The 25597-nt window shown below is 38.3% G+C and overlaps 1 protein-coding gene across 1 annotated transcript in view; it reads right to left on the minus strand.

Annotated features, from left to right (window-relative positions):
* alk (ALK receptor tyrosine kinase) overlaps positions 1 to 25597 on the minus strand; it is a gene marked incomplete at its 5' end in the record, with an annotated part of 278465 nt that overhangs the window by 106724 nt on the left and 146144 nt on the right. The window contains one exon of the mRNA XM_079458537.1: positions 9568 to 9769. Within this exon, the coding sequence (XP_079314663.1) occupies positions 9568 to 9769 (202 nt within the window). The remainder of the gene's footprint in view (positions 1 to 9567; positions 9770 to 25597) is intronic.

Consider the following 25597-nt stretch of genomic DNA (forward strand, 5'->3'; position numbering starts at 1 on the left):
GTCGCCACTCTCCGTGGGGAGTACACTGTCGAGAGAGCGCATCGGCTGTCTGGTTCAGGTTGCCCAGAAGAAACGTGGCCCGCAGGGATTCACCTGCTGACTCCCAAGGAGGAGGCGTCGGGCGAGTTGTGATAACTGCGGTGAGCGTATGCCGCCTTGTGATTGATGTACGCTACGGCAGTCGTGCTGTCCAACCGGACTAGCACGTGTTTGTCCTGCACGAGGGGCTGGAGCCTCCTCAGTGCCAGAAGGATTGCCAACAACTCTAGGCAGTTGATATGCCCACGCAGTCGGGGACCTGTCCACCGCCCCGATACTGCGTGCCCACTTGCACACCGCACACCACCCTTGCAGGGAGGCGTCTGTCGTTCCCACGACACGCCTCGAAACCTGTCCGAGCGGGACCCCCGCTCGGAGAAAAGGTCAAGTCTGACCAGGGTAAGAGAGTGCGAAGGCACTGAGGCGTTACCGTAATCCGCCTGGTGCCGGCGTGCCACGCCGTCCAGGGAACCCGACTCTGTAGCCAGTGCTGAAGCGGCCGCATGTGCATCAACCCGAGAGGGATTACCCCCGTCGAGGACGGCATGTGCCCCAGGAGCCTCTGAAAATTCTTCAGCGGCGTCGAGGGATTCTGACTGATCAACCTCAGACAACGCAGCACTGACTGTGCACGCTCGTTGGTGAGACGTGCTGACACAGTGGCTTTTGACCACGCCCCCGAAACCGCGCATCTAGCCGCGAGCGTTCCGGCGAGGATGTTGTTACACCCTGCAACCCGATGCACGCGGCTGCCCGGGAAAGCATGGCCGACATCTTAGCCCGAGTCTCCTCCGGAGCTCTCTTCCGCATCCGATGCCAGCAGGCAGCTGTCCGACGCAGCGACACAGATAGCGTCATCATCCGTGTGCGAAGTCTTACCACTATGAGACGGCCGTCTGCCGCTCGTAGGGGACGAACCAGGTGAGCGTGAAGAGGTATAGATGGTCCGCGAGCGTGAAGCTGACGGAGCGACATCTATCGCGTCCCTAAATCACCCCCGCCGCTCGCCAAAGCGGTCAACCTCGCCGAAACGGCAGCTGAACACGCCTGGGAAACAGACGGGGTGGTGGCAGCGCTCGAAAGAACGTAGCCAACCGTGACCGCAACACCCTGATTGCTATGTCCGCACACACGGGACATTGCACCAGTGAAAACCTGCCTCAGCATGCTTGAGCCCCAAGCAAGTGACACAGGAATCATGGTCGTCAGACTCCGGGATGAGTCTGTCGCACCCAAGGATGCAGCTACGAAACATGCTCGTAGCCGGAGGGACTTACCTCTTAAGGTCTGTAGCCTTCTGCCGAAACGCCCAGGGGAAGTCCACCGAAAGGAGAAGTCCACTGCTCCGCGTCATAAATCCAGCAGGTTTTTCTCGAAGTCGAGTATCGCGTGTAGCATCAGCAAACACACAGGTTCCGAAGAACAAAGGATGAGTGAATGACCGCCGCCATCTTCCTTTATACCCGTATGCACGGGGCGGAGACTGGCGTGCGCGTGCCATTCGCCAAGCCCATTGGCGTTTTATTAATTAATTATCTCGGAGAAGGTAGGTTCTCAAGATCAAACCCCAGTCAGTCTCTCACAACGTCGAGAGACCGACTGAAGGGGAACAAATACTAAAATACTAAATAATAAAGTCATTTTTTGACTTTATTGTGTGACTTGCTGTATTGTCCAATTGTAAGTGTCCGTTTGGAGACACTGTAAATAGGATTCATTTTAATAATTTCCTTTTGAAAAATTTTAAGATTCTCAAACTTTAAGAATAAGATTTTTGAGATTTACACTTGAATCTGAGTAAAAGTAACCATGATTATTATAAATGATTGCCTAGCAACATCATTTTAAGTTTTTCCAATCTTTGCACTTCAAGTAGAACATGGGTTAAAGATCTTGTTATTCTGCCAGTGTTAACTTATTTCTAAATGTATCCTGTTGAAACTGGTCTGCAGCATGCTGTAAAGTTGTTCATGCAAACCCTCTTTAATATCAACAGTTTTTCACATGAATGTGAATAAACATCAGTCTTGCTCCCATGTGTGAGTTTTTTATGTGTCTGCATCAATGTCATGTTAAAAATAAACCACGCTATATATACCTGATATTACATTCAAAACCCATAATATGCTGTAACTCTTGGAAGAAAAAACATGATTTTGTTTTTAAGTTTTGGCTGCTGTACTTGCAAACAATTCTGAATGGTAGTAAATTCATCCAAGGCCTCACAACCATTTAGAGGACTTTTTCTCCAAAAAGCTTTAGTTTCAAAATGCCATTCAACATTTGTTAACAAAATTACACCTTTTTATAGACTAATTGGCTATTGTAAAAAGTAACCCTCTATTTTAATGGACTCACTGTTTTTTGGTCTTTCTCCAATTCATTCTCATTTATGTTTCTCAGAGGAAGCAGCCAAGTGATTCAGACTGCGAGCGTGCCGCAAAGGACAGAATGGGGACAAGCATGGTAAATAACAAAGTACAAACACCTGCACCGACGCACTGAGCCTGCCTCTCTTTCTCAGCAACTGAAATGTTTCGACGTGCACCTGACGGCACGTGCCTCTGTGAAGTGCCCGTTCTCTAAACCCCACGTCCTTTTAGCGTCCGCTATTCATCAGCAGAGGTGCCGTGGTAACTGTGGCAGCATTGATGCCGAGGGGAGGTGGATTTGCATATGAAACGACAGAAAGCAGATGATGGCTTCTGGGAGCCCAGACCTTACTGCCACAGGGAAGCAGAGAGGAGGGATTTTAGGGGGTTCCTGAACTGCACGGAAAGCGAGATGGGGTATTTACACTTCAAACGGGAGCGTCTTTTAGAGCAGAGAGTATGAGCAAAAAAAAAAACCTGGAGATCTCCTGATGTATGGAAGAGGAGAAGTTAGTGTGTCTTCTCTTCTAGATTGAATTGTAGCAGAAAAGGGCCATACAAAACACCCACTTTGTGCAAAACTATCCTTTTGTTTTGCTTGGCAGTGACAATGACTGTATGTGCCTACCCTGAGATTTCCATCTCGCACATATTTCACTAGTTTGTCTCCATTTTTTCACAGTAAACACATCCATTACTGTCGTCAGTGGAGCTCTTCGGAAATATGGAAAAACACTAAGGGAGATTTAACTTCACCTTGTCTTTATGATCTGTGTGCTTGTAAAGGATAAAGATCTTGTAAAATAAATACTGATACAAGACCAATGTCCCCCTTTAAAAAATAATCCACATGAAAAGGGGTTCTTTTCATTATTTACTTAACTGTCATGTTCCGAACTGGAACGTCTTTATTTCATTAGTATACAACAGATTTGTGTCGACTCATTGTGTGTTATTGCGAAGTTATATTTAAAGTCATTTGGTCGCTGTTTGTAGAAAACAAACTGAAATTATTGTTACTATTGAGACACTATTGAGACACTGAGAATGTTCACATCCAGTGTGCATTTTTTAAACAGAAAGTCATTAAGAATCAAGATTGTTCACACCACATGAACAAATCTATATTTAAACCATGCACACCCCAATTTTTTTCATCAAGTGAATAAGGAGAGCTGGGGTGGATGTCAACACTTGTAGTTAGTAATGACTTAAATATGATGAGGTTCATAAATTTGTGTGGGCTCTTTCCATGCTTTATGCATGTATTCGAAAGACTTCAGATTTTGGGTTCCATGGTGTATCGGTGCTACGGTTGCATACAGATCCTAAAGTGTCAAAATAATGCGGATCCATCCTGAAAAGAGTCGACAATTCAGTGAGTCGTTCAAAAAGACAAGTGCTTCGTTCTTGATAATATCAGCCATTTTTAACAAATTGGTTGACTCTTGAATTAGTTCCCACCTGACACATTTTGTAGTATACTTTAGTATGTCCCATAGTCAAATAAATTCCTATAGTGTTTTTGAGTAAACAACAGTGTTTACTACAGTTTAACCATTTACTATAGTTATAAAGTACAGCAGAGTACATTAAATAAGTGTAGTAACAGTGATTGTTTTCATCTATATTTGTGTATTTAGGAAATGTTTTTGCAGTTTATTTTATGTTTTTGATTCAATCGATGAATTATAGCAACGTTGCACAGTACCCTGACTTGGTATTGTGATACTTCGGCTGGTATAGTACCGTTTGTTTATGCAAGTCAGAAATGACTTCTGTGTGCCTTAGACTTAACTTAAAGCTCGAGTCAAATCTGAAACTGCTGAAATTTGTTTACTATTCAAATTTTCATTAAGACATGAGAGGCAGGTAAACATTACACAACACTCCTTACTATACACAACAGCCTAAGAGGCTAACACTGCTCGATTATTTCATTGCATGAATGGGATTAGGTGTGTATAGTTTTGGCAGACCTCCGTTAGGTAGTATTTGCCTCTTGTATGCTGAAGCTGCTGGCTTTCTTCCCAGACTGTGAAAGTCATTTCCAGCCCATCAGCGCTGTGCATGGGCGGCTCTGCATCAGCACTGAGGGGTCAGCTCCGACAGATGCTAAAAGGAGAGCTACGGAACAGAGTCACAAGGCCAGCAACAGACAATATCCCATGAAATATGCCAACATCCAGGCAAAGCTGTTAGCTCCTCACCAAAAATGTAATTAATCTGCATGTGTCCTTGATTTTGCTTCAGGTGTAGCTTAACATATTATTATTATCAAACTTTGGGAGTTACAAAATCCTAAATATAATCCTAGTATTAAAAATACATGCAGGATTTCATTTGCTCAGGACTTCACGTGTTTTTATGTAATTATTCATTTTTACTAAAATACATTTTTAAAAGTAACCCTCCCATCAGTGTTTCTGAAGATTGGTTTGAAGGGATCCCAAATGCAATACCACATGGGGTGGCCAACAGACTACATAAACATAAATAACTGAAAAATACATAAATGTATGTAATTTATGTGCATTGTGGCAGAGCAGCTGTAAATGCTTCATTCATGACAGCAAGTACGTTTAATGGATGACAAGGATTTATTGATTTACATGTTTGCCAGTGAAGTATTTATGCCTCTTGCTTCCTTCAGTAAATGGAAGCTGTCTGACGCCTCCAGCCCTTGGAGACCACAGTGGAGATAGAGAGAGGCAAGGGACGAAAGAGAAGGTTTGGGGGGTATATACAATCCTCTGAAGTTTTGACCTCTTCTACGTGATGGTTCAGCAAGAGTCACCACTGTGGTCCACAGCCTCCTTGGCGTTAACTGTTCCCTAAATAATGAGAAGCTAATGCTTTGTGTCAGCATTGTGAGGTTCAGCTCACAGTGACACTGGGATTGTTTGTGAGCCCTTACTGCTTGGCTGACCCCTATCTAATGCCAGCAAATCTTCCTTCAAATGTAACTCAACAAACTTTTCATTTGCAAAGAAGAATAGCCTTAAGGTAAATTCTGTTGTGTAAAGGTAGTCTTGCAGAGCCAGATGTTTGGCATTTTCAGCTTTTATGTGTGCTTAACTCTGCCGCATATTCTATACAAAAACAAACACCTTTGACCGGTGGAGGTTGTCTGACTGAAGTTGGCTTGCATGTAAACTGTGGGCTGAGGCTTGCTCAGATGTTGGTCTGTCATAAAGATTTTCCAATTCTGATTCAAGTGTCCTAATATGACGTTTAAATCTTGCAAATGCAGTTCAATTTATTTTATCAAAAAATTTGCTGTCTTTTCAAAACTTAACACAACACAGCACGTTCTTCAAATATCTTCTGAAACTTTAGAGATGTTTGATTACTGGAATCTTTATTCAGAGAGAATATCCATGAGAAGATTTTAGCAAAATTCTCAATTTGCTCCGCAATTAATCTCATTGTTTTCTAGGAAAACAACTAACATATTAAAGAGATGTATTTTGTTTTGTTTGTTTGCTTTTCACATTCCTATGGGAGCGAGAGTAATGGCATATGAAAACGACAGAAAATGTGGATGTTTGTAGCTTGTCTTTCTTTTATGTAACTCCTGCTAATGATCAAAACACAGCAGGTGTCTCTGAACATATAAATACTCATAAAAGGCACATTCCATGAGTGCAGTATACAATAAACAACAAACGCATTTAATGTCCCATGACTATACACATGCACGTGCATTGTGTGCTCTATTTGTGGAAAGTGCCAGAAAGTGTAAGCCATCTCTTACCAACATCTAATCAGATACTCACCAAAGTTTATTGCACGCCAACTTAACAGCCCTTTTAAATGGATTATAAACAGGTGTTAATCTTAAAATATGAAGAGACCAATTAGCAAAACAGATGCAACACATGATTCGAGCCTGTGATCGTGAACATACCATTAGAAAAGTGTGTGCAGAAATGACTTGGCTTAGTAAGCACCACTGTAGAATTTCAGGTGCAGGAAAAAGATCAGAGCTTAAATAAATTCTGGGATAGGTATGGTGAAATGGCATATGTTGATAATATTGTGCATGACTGTACATGAATTACAAACGTTTAACATGATACCAAAGCTTAAACATGACAAGATCCCCGACAGACCACTTTTCAATGACTTACATGTTTAATACATGTTTTAGAATGCAATTTCAACCTTAAGTATGGAATACAGCCACAACCCGAGCATTTAAAAAATTCATAGACTTAACTATTTCTAGTCTAAAGACATTTTCTTTAATTGATAGTCTCTGGCCCGGAATAAATGTTCAGTCCATTAACCATTCTCTGTGCCACTTATTCCATGTAGGGTCATTGGAGCATATGAGTGCCATTTTGGGCTTGGGGACGGAAACACCCTGGACAGGTAGCCAGTCTACCACATGGATAACACACGAACACACTCGCACTGGAGTCTCCAATTCAACCTGCTTGGCAGGACTTACCCAAAAGTAAGGAGAACTTGCAAACTCCAAGAAGAAAGGCTGTGCAGGTATTAAACTCTGTAGGCACGATGAAATAAAGACATGCAAAGTATAAAAAAACACCCGTTTACCTTTATATTTTTGTATTTATCTGCACATAATTCAAAACCAGCAGAAGAAATAGAATAGTTAGAATTCAGTCCTAAAAACGTTGGTTATGAAAGAGACTGACGAAAGCATTGATAATAAAAGCTCAGTGGTTAGAGCATGGCGCTAGCAAAGCCAAGGTCATGGGTTCGATCCCAGGGGACTGCACGTACTCAGAAACAAATAGTATAATACAATGTAAGTTGCTTTGGATAAAAGCGTCTGCCAAGTGCATAAATGTCAAATGTAAATGTTATTATATAATCAAAGTGACTAATTTTCAGGCATCTACATTTAAGAGCATGTTTCAACGAAACAAGCAGCATGTGCTTTGCGGTTAAGTCTTTGCTGTCAATCACTAATACCAGAGCTGTTAACGTCTCTCAGCTGTGAAATTATAAAAAACTGTACAGTCAGAGAAACAAAACTCCAGCTGTACAAATATATATTTATATATATAAATATAACACAAGCAATATGAACTGTTCAAGGTTAACTCTTAAACAAAATATATTCCTATAAAGTATTCAATGAACTGAGGCTAATGCAAATTGTACAAAAACACGTATAAGAATAAGTGAACTAGCTTTCCAAAAATAAAATATTGTCAGGTTGTATTTGAGCTGTTGGGAATTTTGCCTTCAACAAAAAAAAGCTTTTTTTCCACATTTGTGATCTTTGACAGATCCTCTTTTTGTGTTTCTGCAAACTCGCTCGCAAACTTCTGGGGTGTTTGTCTGCTAGCTGCCAGGAATAGCTAATGAACACAAAGCTAATCTTGTGACACAACATTCAGTTAGTTGCGTAGCTGTGAACAGCGTCCTGTCTCAGCCGCTGAGGTGTGCTTCCTTTTCTAGAACACGTAATCCCTCAAGCGAAAAGAGCCTGCAGGGTATTTCAATGTTTTCATTTCCATATATTTTTAATTTTGCAGTCTGACACACTTTTCGTTCACAGTTCCTGACTCACCAATTCATTCCACAATGCAATCCAAAATATAAGATAGAAGCACGCAAACGTCCCTCATTCTGCTCAGAACTTTATAACCTAGTTTAGCAAATGCAAATACAACAGTGGTCTTACAGACTCCTTTTGCACTGACGTCACATTAAGGAATTAGCTGGAGGCAAAACTGGAGGCGGACAATCACAAGCTATAAGAGATTTGGCCTCATAAGGAGTTTAAATTATCATATTGTTGAGTTGTTTAGTGCCACATTCGACAGAACATAGTCTCCGATTTGATATTTTAACACATACCTGCTGCCATTGCAAAACAAAAACACTAACAACAGCTATAGTTAAACACAATAAACGAGTGGTCTGAACAGAAACGATTATCAAAAATGCTCGTGTTTCACTTCATAACACTTAAGATAAAAAAAACTACTGTCTGTTGTTGATGTGGATTATGATTTGTGTATATGTCTAAAAATATGTCACGTATGCCCAAATCAGAAACTGGAGAACAAGGTTATTTTTCACTTAGCGTTAACTTTTGAACGCATAGGGTATGCTAGCTAACTTTGTAAGTAAAACAATTAGCAGTTATCTATCGGCCAGAAACTAAACATAAAAGTAAATTGCTTGTGTTCTCTTTTTCTGTATTTATCACAAGTGCATTAGTATAAAGGGAGAGGGACAAGTGAGAAGGCTCATGTTATGTGTCAGGTTTGTGTTCAAGTAAATGCATTTGCTTACAATTGTCACTGTTTGTACACGCAGACATCTATAGACGTATATACAATCAGTTTATCTTTACTATACACACTTGGTTAATCCTGTCAGTTTGTCCCTGGATCCATTGAGTGAGCGCGTACATGTTGCAGTGACTGGATTACGTTGCATAGGCTATAAAGTAGCCCTATACCCAAGAGAGTGTAAGGACATTTAAACCTGGTGATTTAAGAGTTAAGATTTTACCGTATTCACAAGACATTTCCTGGTAAAAGGTTTGACCCCAGACTTGGCCAACATTGCATGCAGGCTTATGGCCTGGTTGGCTGATCAAAAATAATAACCTCAGGAGAAACGTTCTTATCGGAACTTGTGACGCATGACTGAACGCATTTATACTCAGTCATGGAAGAGGCAGAGATCTGCAGTAGAGCAAAATCCAACAAATGGAAAGGAAATGGCTTGGGACTGTATGAGTCTTTCAAGGACAGAAGGTCAAATGTAAAGGAAGGTAATCACTGTGTGTTCTGCACGTGTTCTAGTTGAAATTTAGCACAACTGCAGCTTTCAACTGCCTTATAATGCAGAAGATGAAGAAGCGTTGCTTTTGAGTTTTCTAGTTCACTGTAGTGAAGAAATTCCCAACTCATGAATACTTTGTGCTGGATTCAAAAATGCTCTACACACACTGATCAAATAAATGCTGTTTTTAAAGTGTCTGCCCCAAGAATTTTAATTATTTAGTAGTTAAGTATTAGTATTAGGCTAGTATTAGTTAAAGAGTTTGAATGGTGTGTATTTCAGTGCTTTAAGGCAAGTACATGCTGCATTTCACAAGGTTTAAGATCTTTTAATATAAATTTGACTTGATGTGAGAGTGTGCCGATGGCAAACTCACCCAATGATGTGGGGGTGCTCTGTGGTCAGGAGAGCAAGTGGTGGCTTGTCCCTCTCAATGAGCCAGACAGTGTAACGTCCACTCTGCCTGGGGTGCAAAAACACAGTCAAATCCAAACCACAGGGCCGATGGGCGGCACGTAGCCATGGGCTCAAAACCCACGGCCCTGTCAGAAAGGAGCCATTCACGGTGAGAAACCAGCCTGAAACAAAGAGAAAGAACATTTAATGTCTATATATATATATACTCTATACACAGAACAAGAGAAAAAAAAGTTTGCAATTCAGTGCATAATTCACAATAACGTAAATATCCTAGGGGGTGCAACCTTAATTGGACCCCAGTTGTAAAGTATTACCAGTAAAACAAAAATGTATTTTACATTTAAAAGGATTTGCAGTATATACATAACAGACAAAATTCTTTTTTACAGATGCCCCGTTCAGTGTTTTGCCATTCATTTTCAAACAAGTGGCCTGCCTTCCTTTAAACCATCTCTGTACTCTTCTCAGACAGTTGGCAAGTATCTGGATTGGATGAGCATGTGTGAATGTGGAAATCCATGGCCCCAGCCGCAGACAGCGAGCCGGTGTAGAACCAAAATAGATGAGTGGGGGAGAAAAATGTCACCAGAGAAAAACGAAATAAATAATAAAGGAGAGGAGAGAAATCAAAGCTCTGTCTGTGGGCTTTGATTTGAGAGTCCCCACTCTCTACAGCCTCATTCAGCTCCTCAATCAGGAACTTTTCCACAGGGCCAGAGCAAGAGAAAAAGACAAAGACCTTCTTTTGATAAAACAGAAATGAAAACAATACCAGCAGAAAAATGGGAAAGAGATGTCCTGGAATTTATCATTTTAACTATTTACAACGTATCGGTTTCCACATAGACTCGTTATAGTATCATATTGTTTACGTTTACCTCTAGAGGAAGCTGTATTGTAGAAGACTAGAGAAATACTGGATATATTGCATAGTTACATCATGGCACTCTGACTGTAAATGTATTATAAGGTGAACAACTGCACATTTCGACATACTGTAACTAAGACCTTTAAAGTAATTTATTTACAAATCCATACACTGCTTTATATCTAATGTTGACTAGAATCACACCAAACATATTTCTAACCAATTATTAAACCTTACTACAACTGTACCACAATACACAATAAAGCGAGAGCGAAATTTCAAAGAAGCGTAGATGGGAGTGGAAATTTCCACGGTGATTTGCTAAGAAGGTGCACATTAAAAACACTGGCTCAATATCTCAATCCCATAATGACCAACGCAATCTACCAAGAACAGCGCAAATTAGCGCAGGGACGAGCGCACACCTAAATTGCATAATTCATTTTAATAATCTCCTCCCATGAAGTTTGCGTCTAAAAAGGAAATGCATATGCAATAAGGTAATTTGCTAAAGCAGCTGTGTCCATGCATTTTCTCTGCGTGCCTTTAGTCATAACCGAAAGTTTTTTTATGCCAAAAGTGGCGTTTGCATTGCCGCAAGCTGTTCGCTTAGTCTAGCTACTGCTGACCTTGCAAAGCTTCTCCCTCAGAGACAATCTTAACCGATTCACGATGGTTGTTTTTGCCGGAAGGTGGGACTTCTGTTGCTTGGGCGGCCATAAAGAGTACCTCAGATGATGTATTTTTGAAGGCCTGAAGTTAGCACCGCGCCTGTTCCATCGACCGAATGCCTATGCATATTTCCTATAGACTTTTGGAAGAACGCAAAAAATAAGATCTGTGATTAACAAATGTTGATGATGTTTACACATTTTGTCTATCAAGATAATCTTTACAGATTAACACAATATTTGCTATTTTTGAAGCCTTCATTCAATCGGCAGAAGTAAAAAGCTAACATGAGGCTATAAACAGACTACGCTACGGTCGCTCAATATTAATGTCACCACCACCAAGCCTTCTAAAACATTTTCAAACTTTATTAAAGACGTGTTGCCAGTGTAGGAATAAACCCCCAACACTGTTTTTAGAGATTTGTGCCCATGTTGCATTATTTGTGAGATGTATATGCGAATTATATCTAATGTCTATAGGTTTTGTTAACCACAGACCTTTTTTCAGATGATTTATCAAAAACCCATAGACTTGGAAGTCCTAAAAGGCTAACTTGCTTCCAGGGTTTCCATACACAAATACATAATCTCTTAGGTACTCCATGGAGTGTTGCACTCTTTCCATCTCGTTGAAATCTATTATATCTGGTAAGAATTGCAAGCATATTGTGCTATCTTATATTAGTTCTAAACACTTATTTTATGTCATAAGGAAACTCAGCTTAATATAAAGACATTGTCTACGTCAAAAACCTTTGATGAGTTCTTTATTTTTTCTTTATTTAAGCGTGTACTCTTAAATAGCCCATTAGCTAAACAACTGGGAGCTTGAACATTTGTTTGATATGAATTGTATATGAAATTTAACAATTTAGCAAAATCAGCCATGGTTATCAGCTAAATATACACAGAGCGATCTAAAAAGCTGCTCTGACATTCTTTATTTCCACAGAGACTTTCTTTAGGATTGGAAAGCTTGGCTCATACCCACAGCATTACTTCGTTTTTGGTTCAGCGCACACATCTGAAGTATAGATGTATTGAATTAAATGTAATGAAGACTCCTAATATAAAAATATACCCATGGCTGTTTTGTCAGTAAAGATAACTAACAAGTGAAATATTTAAATAGCATGGTGTGATTCATTCTTTAACACAAACACCCTTACAATTTTTTAACAGTGTACATTTACATCAACAGTATCTACAGTAATGATAACACGTTTTTTAACTGTGATGAGTAATACAGATTTGGGGAAACTAACCCTACAGTAACCATATATTTATATATCATATACTGTATATTATATCAGCTATCAACTGGTATTTTAACATATTAATATTCTATAATATAGACCAAGATCTTCATAAATTGAAATGCTGTTTAAATATGTTGGTGGATTTGTAAAACCACATTATGATTAAAGCCTACAGCTCCCACACACTTTAAGCTATTCAGAGTTTAGCAACACTTACTTAGGGTTGCAACACAGCAGAGGTTGGTAGAGTAGCCAAAATATTTACTCAAGTAAAAGTACAAGTAACTAAAGAAATTGTTACTCAAGTAAAATCACTATTTTAAAAATACAAAGTATGCAATGAAGAAAACTACTCAAGTAGCTAGTTAGTTTGTATCTGATAATATAGGCCTACTATTCATAAAATTAATATCAACGCCAATATTTTAATATTATATCTTAACGTTTAATTACATCTTTTTATATTGTAAAAAACTTTTTTTAATTTAATTGTTTAATTAATTATTATTATTATTATTATTATCATCATACGCAGATATATTTGCAATATACACAGAGACTAAAGAACAGATAAACACAGAAGAGACAAGCATTTCTGTAAACTTAATCTAGTCCCAATATCAATGTAACCTACACAACAAGCGCTTATTTAGAATAATAGACCATGTCAAACCTATTTTACATTCACTTTACATTATGAACATGTCTGTGTTCAATTTACAATGGCCATAAAACCTGAACTACAGTAAGATATTTTAACACACTTTGGATGCACTTAAGTGGCAAATTCATATTTAGCACAGGTTAGAGACTAAGCTACTTACTGCGATTGCTCTTGTCAACACGAAGGAGAAAAGTAGCTTCTTATGTGATGACTATACACCAGGAGAAAACAATTTTGCAGCCCGAGAAATTCTACGAACAGAAAACATTTACTTCGCAGAATAGCAACCATGTCACTTTTTCCTAGAAAAACCTTGAAAAGTGTGAACAGTAGACTTTAAAAATACTTTTTCACTTCAAAGCAACTCATTGGCTTTGTATGCGTTCAATGATAACAGATAATGGACACATGGCAGTTGCATTTAAAATGTAATGGCAATTTGGGATACAGTTTATGAAATTAGCAGGTACAGTTGTTTATTTGCTATTTTAATATTTTTTTCTTCGTAAAAGTAAACAGGGGTGGAACAAAGGGTCATCCCTTTAAGTATAGACTCTTTCATAAATCCATTTGTACAACCAAAGTCCCACTGAAATGATTTCTCATGTTACCAATGATTAGACAGAAATGTCTGGCACTTTAATACGAAAAAGCCAATGGTTTTTACACAAAATTTGAAAATGGTGTAACAAGCGGACCAATATTATATTATATGACACAGTCTTCTGGTAAATGAACACAACTGTTAAAAGAGAACACAGCTGGTGTTGTTCATTAGGCTAATAAGACAACACAGCACTCTCTTGTACTCTCTCAGCCTCACCCTGAGCACCTGTTTGTTTGATTCTTCCTTTCTTTTCTTTGTTTTGACATTTCCTAAGCTGACACCGGGAACTTTTGATCTCCAGATGCGTTGTGATGCCACAAACAAAGGAGAAGAACAAAGTGCAGCATTGATACTGCAAAAACACTAGCCAACTCCAAAAATCGTGCAGGAAAAACATGTATTATCACATAAAATAGGCAACATATTGTCGAAAATGCACACTATCACGAAGGGTCTCTACTGGAAGCAAAGGTTTGTTTGTTGAAAAAAGGACACTCATAAAGGACATGTTTTTCTTTTCAGAATGACTTAAAGTAATGTCGCTAATCACATTTGAGACTTTCATGTTGTAAGGACTGATAGCATCTCTCAATAGCGGTTGGATTAAACAAATCTTTCTTCCATTCTGAACACAAACATTCGCAGCGGTAATTTAATTTAATAAAGAGACTTCAAAAATATGAGTCTGTAAGCTGTTGACTGACGTTTGGATCTACTTTTTTGGACATGAATGAATTGCTTTTTTGATTATGAAATCATTTATTTGATGGAAAGATTGGACCAGGCATCTCCACAACAGGTTTTCACTGGAATGTTTATCTGTGCTATATCAAAAAATAACTCTAATGCCAAGGTAATAAGGAAATAGTTTTCTTGGTATTCCTGATATAGCATCAGTTTCAACTCCATAGCAACACTGAAAGTTGAGGTGGTGATATTTGACGCATGCATGGCATGCATCCTCCATGTGTTCTCAGCTGTGTACAGAGAAGGAGACGGTCAATGAAAACACACTGTAGGGAACGACAGTATCTAAGTAAACACATGGCCACGGGGAAGTCTTTAATGGTGATTAAGGCTGCAAACAAGCTGTCCATGACAGTTGACAGTTTCCCATGCTTCAGGCTATAGGAAAAGTAATGGATTTTGCATCACTGTGTTTTGGCAATTGTAATAGACCACCTCTTACACTCCATTTTAAAATAAAGCACCTCGGAGTTCATCCATTAGCTATGTAACGTATGGTTTCTATTTCACATTGTTGGTGTTATAAACTAATTTCAGTGAGTTTATTTTCCATCTTTGGATGAGAAATAAAATCAATAGGTAATATCCCTCCTCATTCAGATCTTTGTGACATTATACGATGATGAGGATTTTGGGGAAGAGTGGGCAAAGTTCTGCTCTACAGTACATTGATCGGCTGAATAAAGACCTTTCTTAACTTAGCGACTGTGGATGAAAAATATTGTCTTTAATGTTCGCTGCTTTGCCCAGGCATCTTTTGTCTTTTCAGTTGCTGGTCAGCTTGATTTATCGGAGTTAGATGAAAGACACCGGTACTATTAACTGAGTCATGGGAGAAAAACATATTCTGCCTCCATTTGCAAAATGAAATTGAAATGAAATGAGAACTTGTTAGTGCAACTGTAAAAAAACATCCGTGAGTTGTATGTGTGAGGGTGTCATAGACCAGTCGACATCTCACAGCGGGTGGAAATGAAGCACATTAAAAATATTAGTGACATGTAGTGTAACCTCAAACAGCTTTTTCCGGCTTTTTATAGGGAGAACAATTTTCATCACAAATTGATCCATAAATTAGTCACACCCCGTACAGCACAAACACCTTTGGCCCTCACCAGGCCAGCTGAAAGTCCCATTGGGCCCATTTTGCCAACTAAAGAATCACAGGGCTACAAAAAAACTATGACTAAAAAGCTGAATGTTACGTTGTGCCCCCCATGAGTCATTTCTTGATACGATTGCATTAAAAGCATGGAATAACTCCATTTGTGACATTTTTTTAAAAACGTAATGCTTCCGCTATGCCTATTAGAAATTATATTACACATGCACCATCCAGAGAGATTTAACAGTGAGTAGAAAATGACAATAACAATTAGTTATAGCTATATCCTACGGCTAACACATGGATCATAAATAGTCAAGTGTTTAATCACATTTGCATGCCATGGAGATGTTTTGCAGCGTTTTCTTTCAATATGGTGCCACACAGTTTGGAAGCTCAGTGGAAATCTGATACTATAGTTATGAGTTATTTGTGCACTTTATGATTATCAACGGGTGATAAGGAACATAGTGTTTACTGAATAAGATATGATTAGGTAGGAGGCATCCTGTACTGCAGTGTACAGAGTGACTAAAATGAACTCCAAATAAATACATAATACATTAAGAGGCCAGAACTCTACCTGTAGAATTGTTTGCATAAATTTTCTATATTTTTTCGAGGCATCTATTACATAACCAGGAATCTATTAAATAATCAGGTAATCTAACGAAAATAACTAAATTATCATTGTGCAGTTTCACGTCTTAAAGTTATTTTAAGATTATGACATGGTTTGCTGGATTGTGTGTTTTTGGTTCTGTGTTCTGCAAAGAATCCACTTCTTATCATACAAATTTGCTGTCTGGGTTCTTCAATTGACTATCAAGATCTTTGGAGATTAAATACACTCTTTGATCTTTATGATTATAAGAACTAGAGAAAAAAATTTGGATAAGGTTCTCAGCATCAGGCTGTAAAACCCTTTTTGATTTTTATTGAAACCTTTATCTTGAAGAGTGCGGGCTCTAATTATCCATGCTTAAGTATCAGTGGCCTATTCCCATTTCAGATTTTATCTTGACTTTGAAGACACTTTAGTTTAGCGGTGCTCAACATGCAGCTTACACACCTAGGTAATGAGGAGATGGAAGCGGTACCACCACAGATACCTAACGTGTAACTTAATCTTGAAAAAATTATAACTTTAAAGCCAACGTTTATGAGATTTTTTAAAACAAGCCACACAAACTGCATGGAAAGAGATTTCTCAGAGATTTCACCCTCACCTCACAGAACAACAACACAGCATAGCTATATTTAGTAAGTCTATTCTGATGTTTTTTCCGCTGTAATTAATTAGTTATGAATATATTTAGTTTTTTTGCACAACATATCAAAGGAATAGTTTTTCCAAAAATGAAAAGTCTTTCATGAATGAATGAATGGACGGACGAACGAATGAAGGAATGACGGTTGTTTGGTTACCAGCATTCTTTAAAGTTCTGCAGAAGAACGTAAATTATACAGGTCATAAATGTCTTTTAGGTGAACTATATATTTTATATGAGATAATTACGTGTGTAGGATTCTATGATGTCCCTTTAGCTTTCCAAATATAGTAAACTCTGCTTTAAATGTTAACGTTCTTCCACATCATTTTTTCATTTTTATGTTTTTCTTTAGTGAAGAATTAACAGTGTATTTAATATCATCCATTCATGCAAGTACATCTAACAATCAATGTAACGAGTGAAATAACTATGCATTTATATTTTTTCGTGACAATATCGGTGTTTCTACTATCATTACATATTAGTGTTTGGGTGTCATATTAGAAAAGCTACATAGAAACATTTATTGTGAATTGCAGATCAGGCATGCACAACTCAGCAGGGTACCACTAAAACCATAAAGTTTGGTCTACCACTGATTGGACACCATTACCGCCAAATTCATTCATGCTCAACAGGCTTCCCACTTGATTATCAAGTGCCTGTTTCTGTGCAGGAAATCCAATGTACAAACAAACACACAGACTAAGGTGTTGCTGATGCACTATATGCAAGTTATGTCCATGGCCAGATGTGCAATATTCAATATTGAAATGAGTGATCGGATTAATTAGTGTGGTGTTTATTATTCCCCGTCCCTTCATCTCAGCTCTCCCTTCCTCCGAGGATGCTGCAGGCGCCTCACATCATCCAGAACACAACGGTGGATTTAATTAGCCAGCTGACTGTGCCAGAAGTTTAATTATTCAACAGTGTGTGGAGAAGCTATAAGGAGCTAGAGAAACCAAACTTAAGAGGATCCAATCCCCTGTCCTTATCACATCTCTGATGGTGTAGATGAGAAGATGACTATGCATGCACATTTGATTTAAAGACATGTACTGTAGCATCAACCAATGAGGATTAGAGGAGGTAGAGTTATAGCTCTGAACTATTATCCTCCCTCTCTGCATCTACGTGAAAAACTATATTCTTTTTAAAGGTCCAGTCAGTGATATCTAGCGGCAAGGTTGCGAACTGCAACCAAACGCTCACTCCACCCCTCCCTTTCGAAACACTACGACGGCTGACAGAACATGGCGAATTACATGCAAGGGGACCGGCGGTGTATGTAGATAGAAATAGCTTCTTCTGAGGTAATAAAAACACAACACTTCATTGTGTAAGCTCTTTATACACATCTGAAGACATAGTGTAGCTATGTAAGGTATGTTATATTGCATTTCTGTCAATACACCATCCCGAAAATTACACACTGGACCTTTTAAGAGTAAAGAGAAGTATACGTTTTGAGTTGACTTTGTTGTTGTTGTTGTTGTTGTTGTTATAAAAGAAAAGAACTATAAAGTCAGTGTTTGCAAAACATTTTACATCCGAAATTATTGTTTGTTTGTTGAGTAAAACAGTACATTTAATGAAATATGATTTCATTAATTGGAAAAGTACTGGTCTGCTAAAAGTCTGTCTGTTATATCAGGCTTGAGCCAAGGGTTGAGAACCACGAGGGATTTGTGAGGTCATCTGATAAATAAAAGTCATTTCAGAGGCAGAGCAAGTTATTAAACAGATTAAAGATCAAATAAAAAAGTTATGAAGACTTTCAATTGATGCTATAATGATTTCTTCTCAACAAGATAAGGAATGTGCATAAAGAAGAGAGAAAGTTGTGATTTTAGGTTTGCTCAATGTTGAACTGAATCACAGCTGGTGTTTTACAACGTATTGTTTTCATTTACATGTCTATAGTTGTTTGATGTTGTTGTGCCACTTCCATAGTATAATTAATTTGTGTATAGCGGCTCTTCACTATTTGACTCTATGTTTACAATTATTTTACGAACTGTTTACAGCATGGGACATATCTTTGAGTTTTGGTGAAACATTTGCCTTCCTTTCAGCACCGGAAAGCTCATCTCAGCTCTTTTGTGCACCCGGTTATGATGAAGGCATGAGTATCAAATTTGTATCTGGACTCCAGACCTTTTCATCTCCTAGTTATGGAACCAGCTGTCCTCAAAGACATATCTTTCGACTTTGTCACTATATTTTATTTGATGAACGAACATGAAAACAAAACTTTATAGGGTTACAAACATGCAAGAGCAATGTTGCTGATAAATGTTTGATGAGCAGAAGTTTATCCTTGCAGAATGAATGTTTGCTATTGTACATGCAACCTACTAATTTGGTGGAACTGTCTGAACAGTATGTGAGACTGAGCCGAGATAAAATCCTATTTGTTATTTCACCTTTCCTCTTTATGCGAAAATAACTTAAGTGTCATATTCCTATTTAAAGCCCGGTCCAAATATGTTTTAGAGTCTGTTCCCAAGTACTTATTTCCATTACACTTAGATAACCTAAAGCTACTAGAATCTGTCGTGACATCTATACAGTTAATAACACCATAGCATGCCCAAGAGACATGCTACTATTCACACATTAAAATTGTCAAGTGCACGAAAACACGAGGATCTCTGAGCAATGTCTCAAGAATGCAAGTACGACATCCAGAGCGTCCCCTCATAAAATCCAAACACATACTAACATATCATGTGCCCTTTTAGTATCGCACATAGATCATGCATGGGCTGGACATGGACAAATTATATGTTATAGAGCACTTTTCTGGTAATTGACATGCAAATACCTGCAGGTTTGATAAGTGGGCTTCTTCAACATCCCAACAACACCCCAGAGACAAATTCCTCAACCCAATCATTTTTCAGCAAATGGAAAGAGATGCTCATTTATTTGACTTAGAGAGCAAGTGCCCTACGTGCTCAACCATGGGGAAAGCAAAGGCGTGACACATACAGTGCCATCGTGGTGTGCACGGTGATTTAGAGCGAGGGGAAAAGAGGGTGAGAAAAGTGTATTGCTTGGCGAAACATGTCACCCGACATATAGAGACACATATTTAAGATCCTTTCTTGGGTGATTAATAATTAACTTTCCTAACAGGAAACTGATGTTTTAAGGTGGCAGGTCCATCAATTATTGACAACAGGCGGAAGTTAAGCCTGATTGCATTGTTTTTGTTTGTTTGTTTGATTGATCTAATTTAATTTGGATCTTAAATTAGTATCTTGCCATATAAATTAAAAATGCATTTTCATCCGAATAAAGACAAAAAGGAAAAAAATTATGTGTCCTTTTCCGCAGTAGTGGATTATGTGAGTGCATCGAATGATCTCAGGCCATTTTAGTGGCTTACACAAAACAGCTTCTTAGCGAGTGAATATTAGCTGCAGTACTGGACAATACATCGTGAAAAAAGGGGTCACTTAAGAATAATAATTAAAGGAAACCGCAGAAGCAATTAATTCATGTCTGTCGGTCAATTCATCTATTCATTCACATCCATTTATTCTACATGTTTAGTGTTTGGCACTCATTGTTGTATTAGACCATTTGCAATCTTCAAACGTCATTCAAGTGCGTTCGCAAAGCCCAGTAATCTCCTGAAATACGGGAAAGCATTGGAAGACCATCGAAGGAAAACTACAATTTAATTATGATAATCATAATACATGTTCTTATATACACTTAAGCATCCCTACATACAGAACTTACACTAAAATGTAAGGACAAGTATTTCAGTAACATATTTATTCATTGAATTATTTAGCTACCGTGTCCGGCAGAATAACTGTTTTGGATCCATACTATAGTACTTTAGCATATTAAATGAATAGTGTAGAGAGAGAAAAAAATAAAACATCTTAAAAGAGACAACATGATAGAGATAGAGCTTGCCTTTAAAGAAAGTTAAAGCGAAGATAATCTAAGCACGTAATTGAACACATGTGCATCTTTGAAAGCACAACGTTGCAAAACAAAAATAGGAATAAACATGGTATCACCATTTAGGTTTTTTAAGAGATTTGAAAGACTGCATTATAAAATATAAATGTTTGGGTCTCTGAAGGCAAATTTTGTGACTGAATATATTATTGTAGAAGCCTGTACTACAAAAACGACAGTAAAACAGAATCTTTCTTTGCTGAGTGAAATGCTTTGGCCTGTATAAAAAGTGAATGTTGATTTCTCATCATTCTCTTGTCATCTGAGGCAATAATGGTGCTCTTCATGTCGATTGCAATTATACCCACTGAACAGAGCCTGCAATTTTGTGCACAGCTCCTCCTTCAGGGGTACTGAAAGATTGAGAATCAGCATCTCATCCAGAAACCATCATCATATCAGGAACAGTTGTTCAACATTAAGTCAGTTGCTATGACATTTAGCGGGACCAAGTGCTTTGCCAGTGATAAAAAATGAAGAGTTTTGATTTGGATCATCCACAGAACAGATGTGATGCTCATGGTGACGTCATTGTTCATATCACGTCGGTATTTTTGGAATATTCATGCAGACATGATGCATATGGGGGGTTCTTAAACTACACTTTTTGCTGTATATTAAAAGTAGAATTTTTGATTTGATTTGATTCAATTTATTGTCATTACACACATACAAGTACATTACAACGAAACGTATTAATGTATTTGCCATTTCTCTGAGGGATGTTCAACGAATGCCATTTATATCACATATCAAAATAATATAATGTGTTTGATATCTTACTTTGGTGGAAATAACATTTGAACTTTTGAGGATGTTAAAATGGTACTTAAAAAATAGAAATACGCAGAAAATACGTAAAATAGGACATGATGATTAGATCATGTGGATAAGTTACGACGGTATGTGCACAATATCAACTTTTCTTAATTCCAAAAATGTCTTAACTTAGGTTGCTATTGCAGAGTATTTCAAATGCAGTTCAATTCTGTCAAGGTTGTGCATAAATATCAAATCCTTTTTTCTTTGAATCTATCCCTGCTCCATCCATCCTCCCTCCCTCACATTTCATTTCTGTTTGTGTCAATCCGTTTCTTATTGTCTCTTCACTGTGTCTCATTCAATATATCTGCCATTAATATCACATATTGCTATATTCCTTGATACTCTCTCTTGGTCTCTGTTCTTGAATATGTCTGCCTTGGCCCATGCCGCGACTGCGTCTTTGAAGGGACTTGAAGAAAACGCCTTCACTGATATCACCCAGAATTCTTTCTTCTCACGTCAAGAGTTGCTCTCTGTGCCGCTGGCACTCAATATATTATAAGTCTGAGGCAGCGCAATCATAAACCACAGAATAAAGCACTGTGGCATGACTCTCATACCCACACACACACAAATAGCTACAAACACTGACATGCAAAACATCAGAGTCAAAAATAAGAGTAAACAGGGACACAGTGCTTTTTTTGTTTTATCAGAATGTGCCAATCACGTTCATTTAAAACTATATATACATTTATATTTATATACATACATTCATAACACATCACCACATTACCCGAAAGGATGGAAAACAAAGTTCTTGGAGTAAATTTGTGGCATTTTGATCAATTATTGTGTTTACATGAAAATGTACTTATTTGATAAATTTTGCCCAGAATGTAATTGGGATAAATTGAATGATTTCATGAATTTTATTTACATTTAATATAATGTATCTTAAGATATAGTAAATGCAATTTCAAAACTTAAAAAACTCAGACAGCAAATCACTCCTAGTCAAGGCCTTCCATTTCCCACAAGTCAACTTCTGAGCCAATCCAATTTGTGTGAAAGATAGACAGGTTTTCCAGGTGAGGTAGAGGATTCTCAATCTCAATGTTCTATTGACTGACATGGTAACACCGATTCAAAGCCAGGCTAGATATTTCAATTCATCTGCCAAGTCTACACTAATACATCTAGATGATTTCCAGTATGCCACGTGATTTGGTTTACTTTTTCTTCCCTGCAGTCATTGTTCATTATCTTAGATGTCCTTGCGAGACCCCAGTGAAGCTTTGGCTTTCCTAAGGGCCTAAAAACTTGCACTCTCGAACTCCGTTGAGCTCCGAACGGCTGAGAAAGAATTCTCTCTAACCAGCGGAGCGAAAGATACTGAGGGATAGTGGTAATACATTCAACCTAGTCTCAATGGAAAGACAAACAGAAGCGAGATTTTCAATCTGAATCCTTCCAGCTCCTCCCGAGCAGTAGTGGAGGCTTGAATGCGAGCAGAGGGAGGTGTTGCTGGAGTAATTACTGTCAGAGCTGAATTTCGCTATTCTCCCTCACACCATCAAAGCCCTTGACTCAATTAACCAGCATAAGCGGCACTCCTGAAGAGGGAAATTTGCCCAGGCACCACCTTTTGAAGTGCAAAAAATCTAGCAAAGTGAGTGCCTCTTGGTAGGCAGATTTGTCAGGCTTAGCAACAGGTGTGCAACAGTCAGCCGAGCTCTTTCTCAGCAAATTGCAGGGCCTAAAAGCAAAGGTACTAAATTATCTATCCAGCACCTTCAAAAAGAGTGATTAAGAGCAGGTGCCAAGAAGAAAGTACATTTTGGTTATCATATTAACATGCTCCAAATCATACTCCTGAGAATTCCAGGCCAGAACTGTAGCACCTGAGGTAAAGACAGCCTAAACTGAACATAATCCACAGCCGCAAGGCCCTGCCAGCTGATGCTTTAGCTTTAGCTAACTTTAGAAGCTGCATATCAAGATAAGCCACGGTAATGATAACAGCATTCACCTAGGGACAATCCATGGATGTGTGCGGTTCAATAGTGTTGCCTTTACAACATTCACATGGGTGTATAATCTTTAAGACACATGGAGCCTTTTTGTGTCTTTCGCCAAGTTTGTGCCTGTTTTTACTTAATAAAACCAGTAAGATCTTCTAGGTTGTTAAACAGTCACTTTGGGGCTTTGACTCCCAGTACTTTGAAATCCTCCTTAAGCAAGGGAAAAATCTCTTTCTGCTTAGAATGCACACTGTCTGGTTTTAAAATATTTGCACGACTTATTTGACTGAAGAGTGAATTAACTGAATAAAATAAACTGATTAAAAATGCACATGATGTGTATTTTTTCAGGTCTGAAAACCATGTATTTCACATTCAGGTTCCAAACCTTAAAAACCAACGATTTCACAATTAACAGTTCAAAGCATAGACTCTGTATAGGCTGCCTCTGCTTGCCAATTTAAAGTTTGTTTCAGATTAATGTACAAAAATAGGGCAGACAGAAACACAACAAAAACAACAGATGAGGGGGACGTACATGCAAAAGGTTAAATCGAATAGCCATTGGTCAGCAAGAGCTGTATTTTTATTATATTTGCTTTGTTTTTAGAATCTCTGAGAAACATAATATTGGAAAAGATATTACAATAATCCACATAAAAACAGCCAGAAACAAATACAGATATGCCACCACAGACCCTGGGGGGGATAAATCTACCCTGCTTTGCAGGCAGTGTTCTGTCCCTAAAGACTAGTCGTAGAGCTTAAGCCAACTGTGAGGGGGAAATTTGAGCTCTGTTCTTCCTCTTCTGTGATCCAGCTTGACATTTCTGTGTTGTTGCTGCTATTCTGGCACAGTAAAGAAGCTAATGCTCTCTGGAGCTGCTTAGTGCATTCTCTAAGTTCGAGAATTGGGAGGTTGGGAAGCTTTGTGCGATCAATGCAGAGAGGAAATGTTATAGTAACTGCTTGTTGTTTTTAAGTCCTTTATTAAAACAAAAAATACACATCTAACCTGATAATCCATTTAAGTGAATACACAGGTCTCAAATGTAGGCCTTACCATAGCCCTTTAGGCGCCATAACCTGCCTGTAGCCTGTACCTTGTCCAGCAGGTTATCCGAATTCTTGTTAAGTACAATGTCAGTGCACTCCTGCTGGCATGGGAGGGGAACAATCGTTCCCTAAAACAGGCCGGATGCACGACCCATGTATGTGAGATGACATGAGAAGTGGCCCAAAGCCCATCGTTAAGGGTGTAAATAGGTCCGGCTCAACAGACACTATGGGCTATTTCTATTGAACATATAATCACTACACATTAGCCTATAACTTACAAATAAATGTTTGTTTGTATTTTTAACAACATATTCAAAGATTTTACAAAGGTAGATGGAGTAGAAGACCACTTGAGAAATATCCACAAATTATTCAGAAAAAAGCTGACCTGCTCTAAATAAGCAAGAAGCTATGTTCTACTACGCCAGTAGAGTAATTATTTCTTAAATTAATTATTTTCTTTAGTCTGTTTCAATTCAATTCAACTTGGTTTGTCAATTTCGGTTTCACTGGCCTGTTGGTAGAAGTGTGTATGGGTATGCTATTGTACGTAGAGGGAGAAGAAAGAAAGCTTTGTTACATTCTATAAGAGGTAAAGGCCATTGGTCTTTGTTTGATGTAGGCATAAAAGATGATGGCAACTGGCCATAATTCTAAATGGTTTATACTGCTGGAGCTTTCATATTTTACGAAATATATTCCCTCTCTGCGCATTGAAACAGATGATTAGGTAACTTTGATGTAATGAAAAATGCGCACAACACCGTAATCTCACCATGTTATGATGTTATACATTTTCATGTTGGCTTGATGAGTGGTTATTTCACATTGCTTTTCACTTTTTTAAGTTGTTGGAGTTTGCTAACTGGTCAAGTCAAAAGAGCCCACCACTAAAATAGCATTTTCTTCTATATTCTGGTCGCTCTTTTAAGAAAAATCTACGAGATTTGGCC

The sequence above is a fragment of the Barbatula barbatula genome (genome assembly GCF_947034865.1).
Source record: "Barbatula barbatula genome assembly, chromosome: 6".
NCBI lineage: Eukaryota > Metazoa > Chordata > Actinopteri > Cypriniformes > Nemacheilidae > Barbatula > Barbatula barbatula.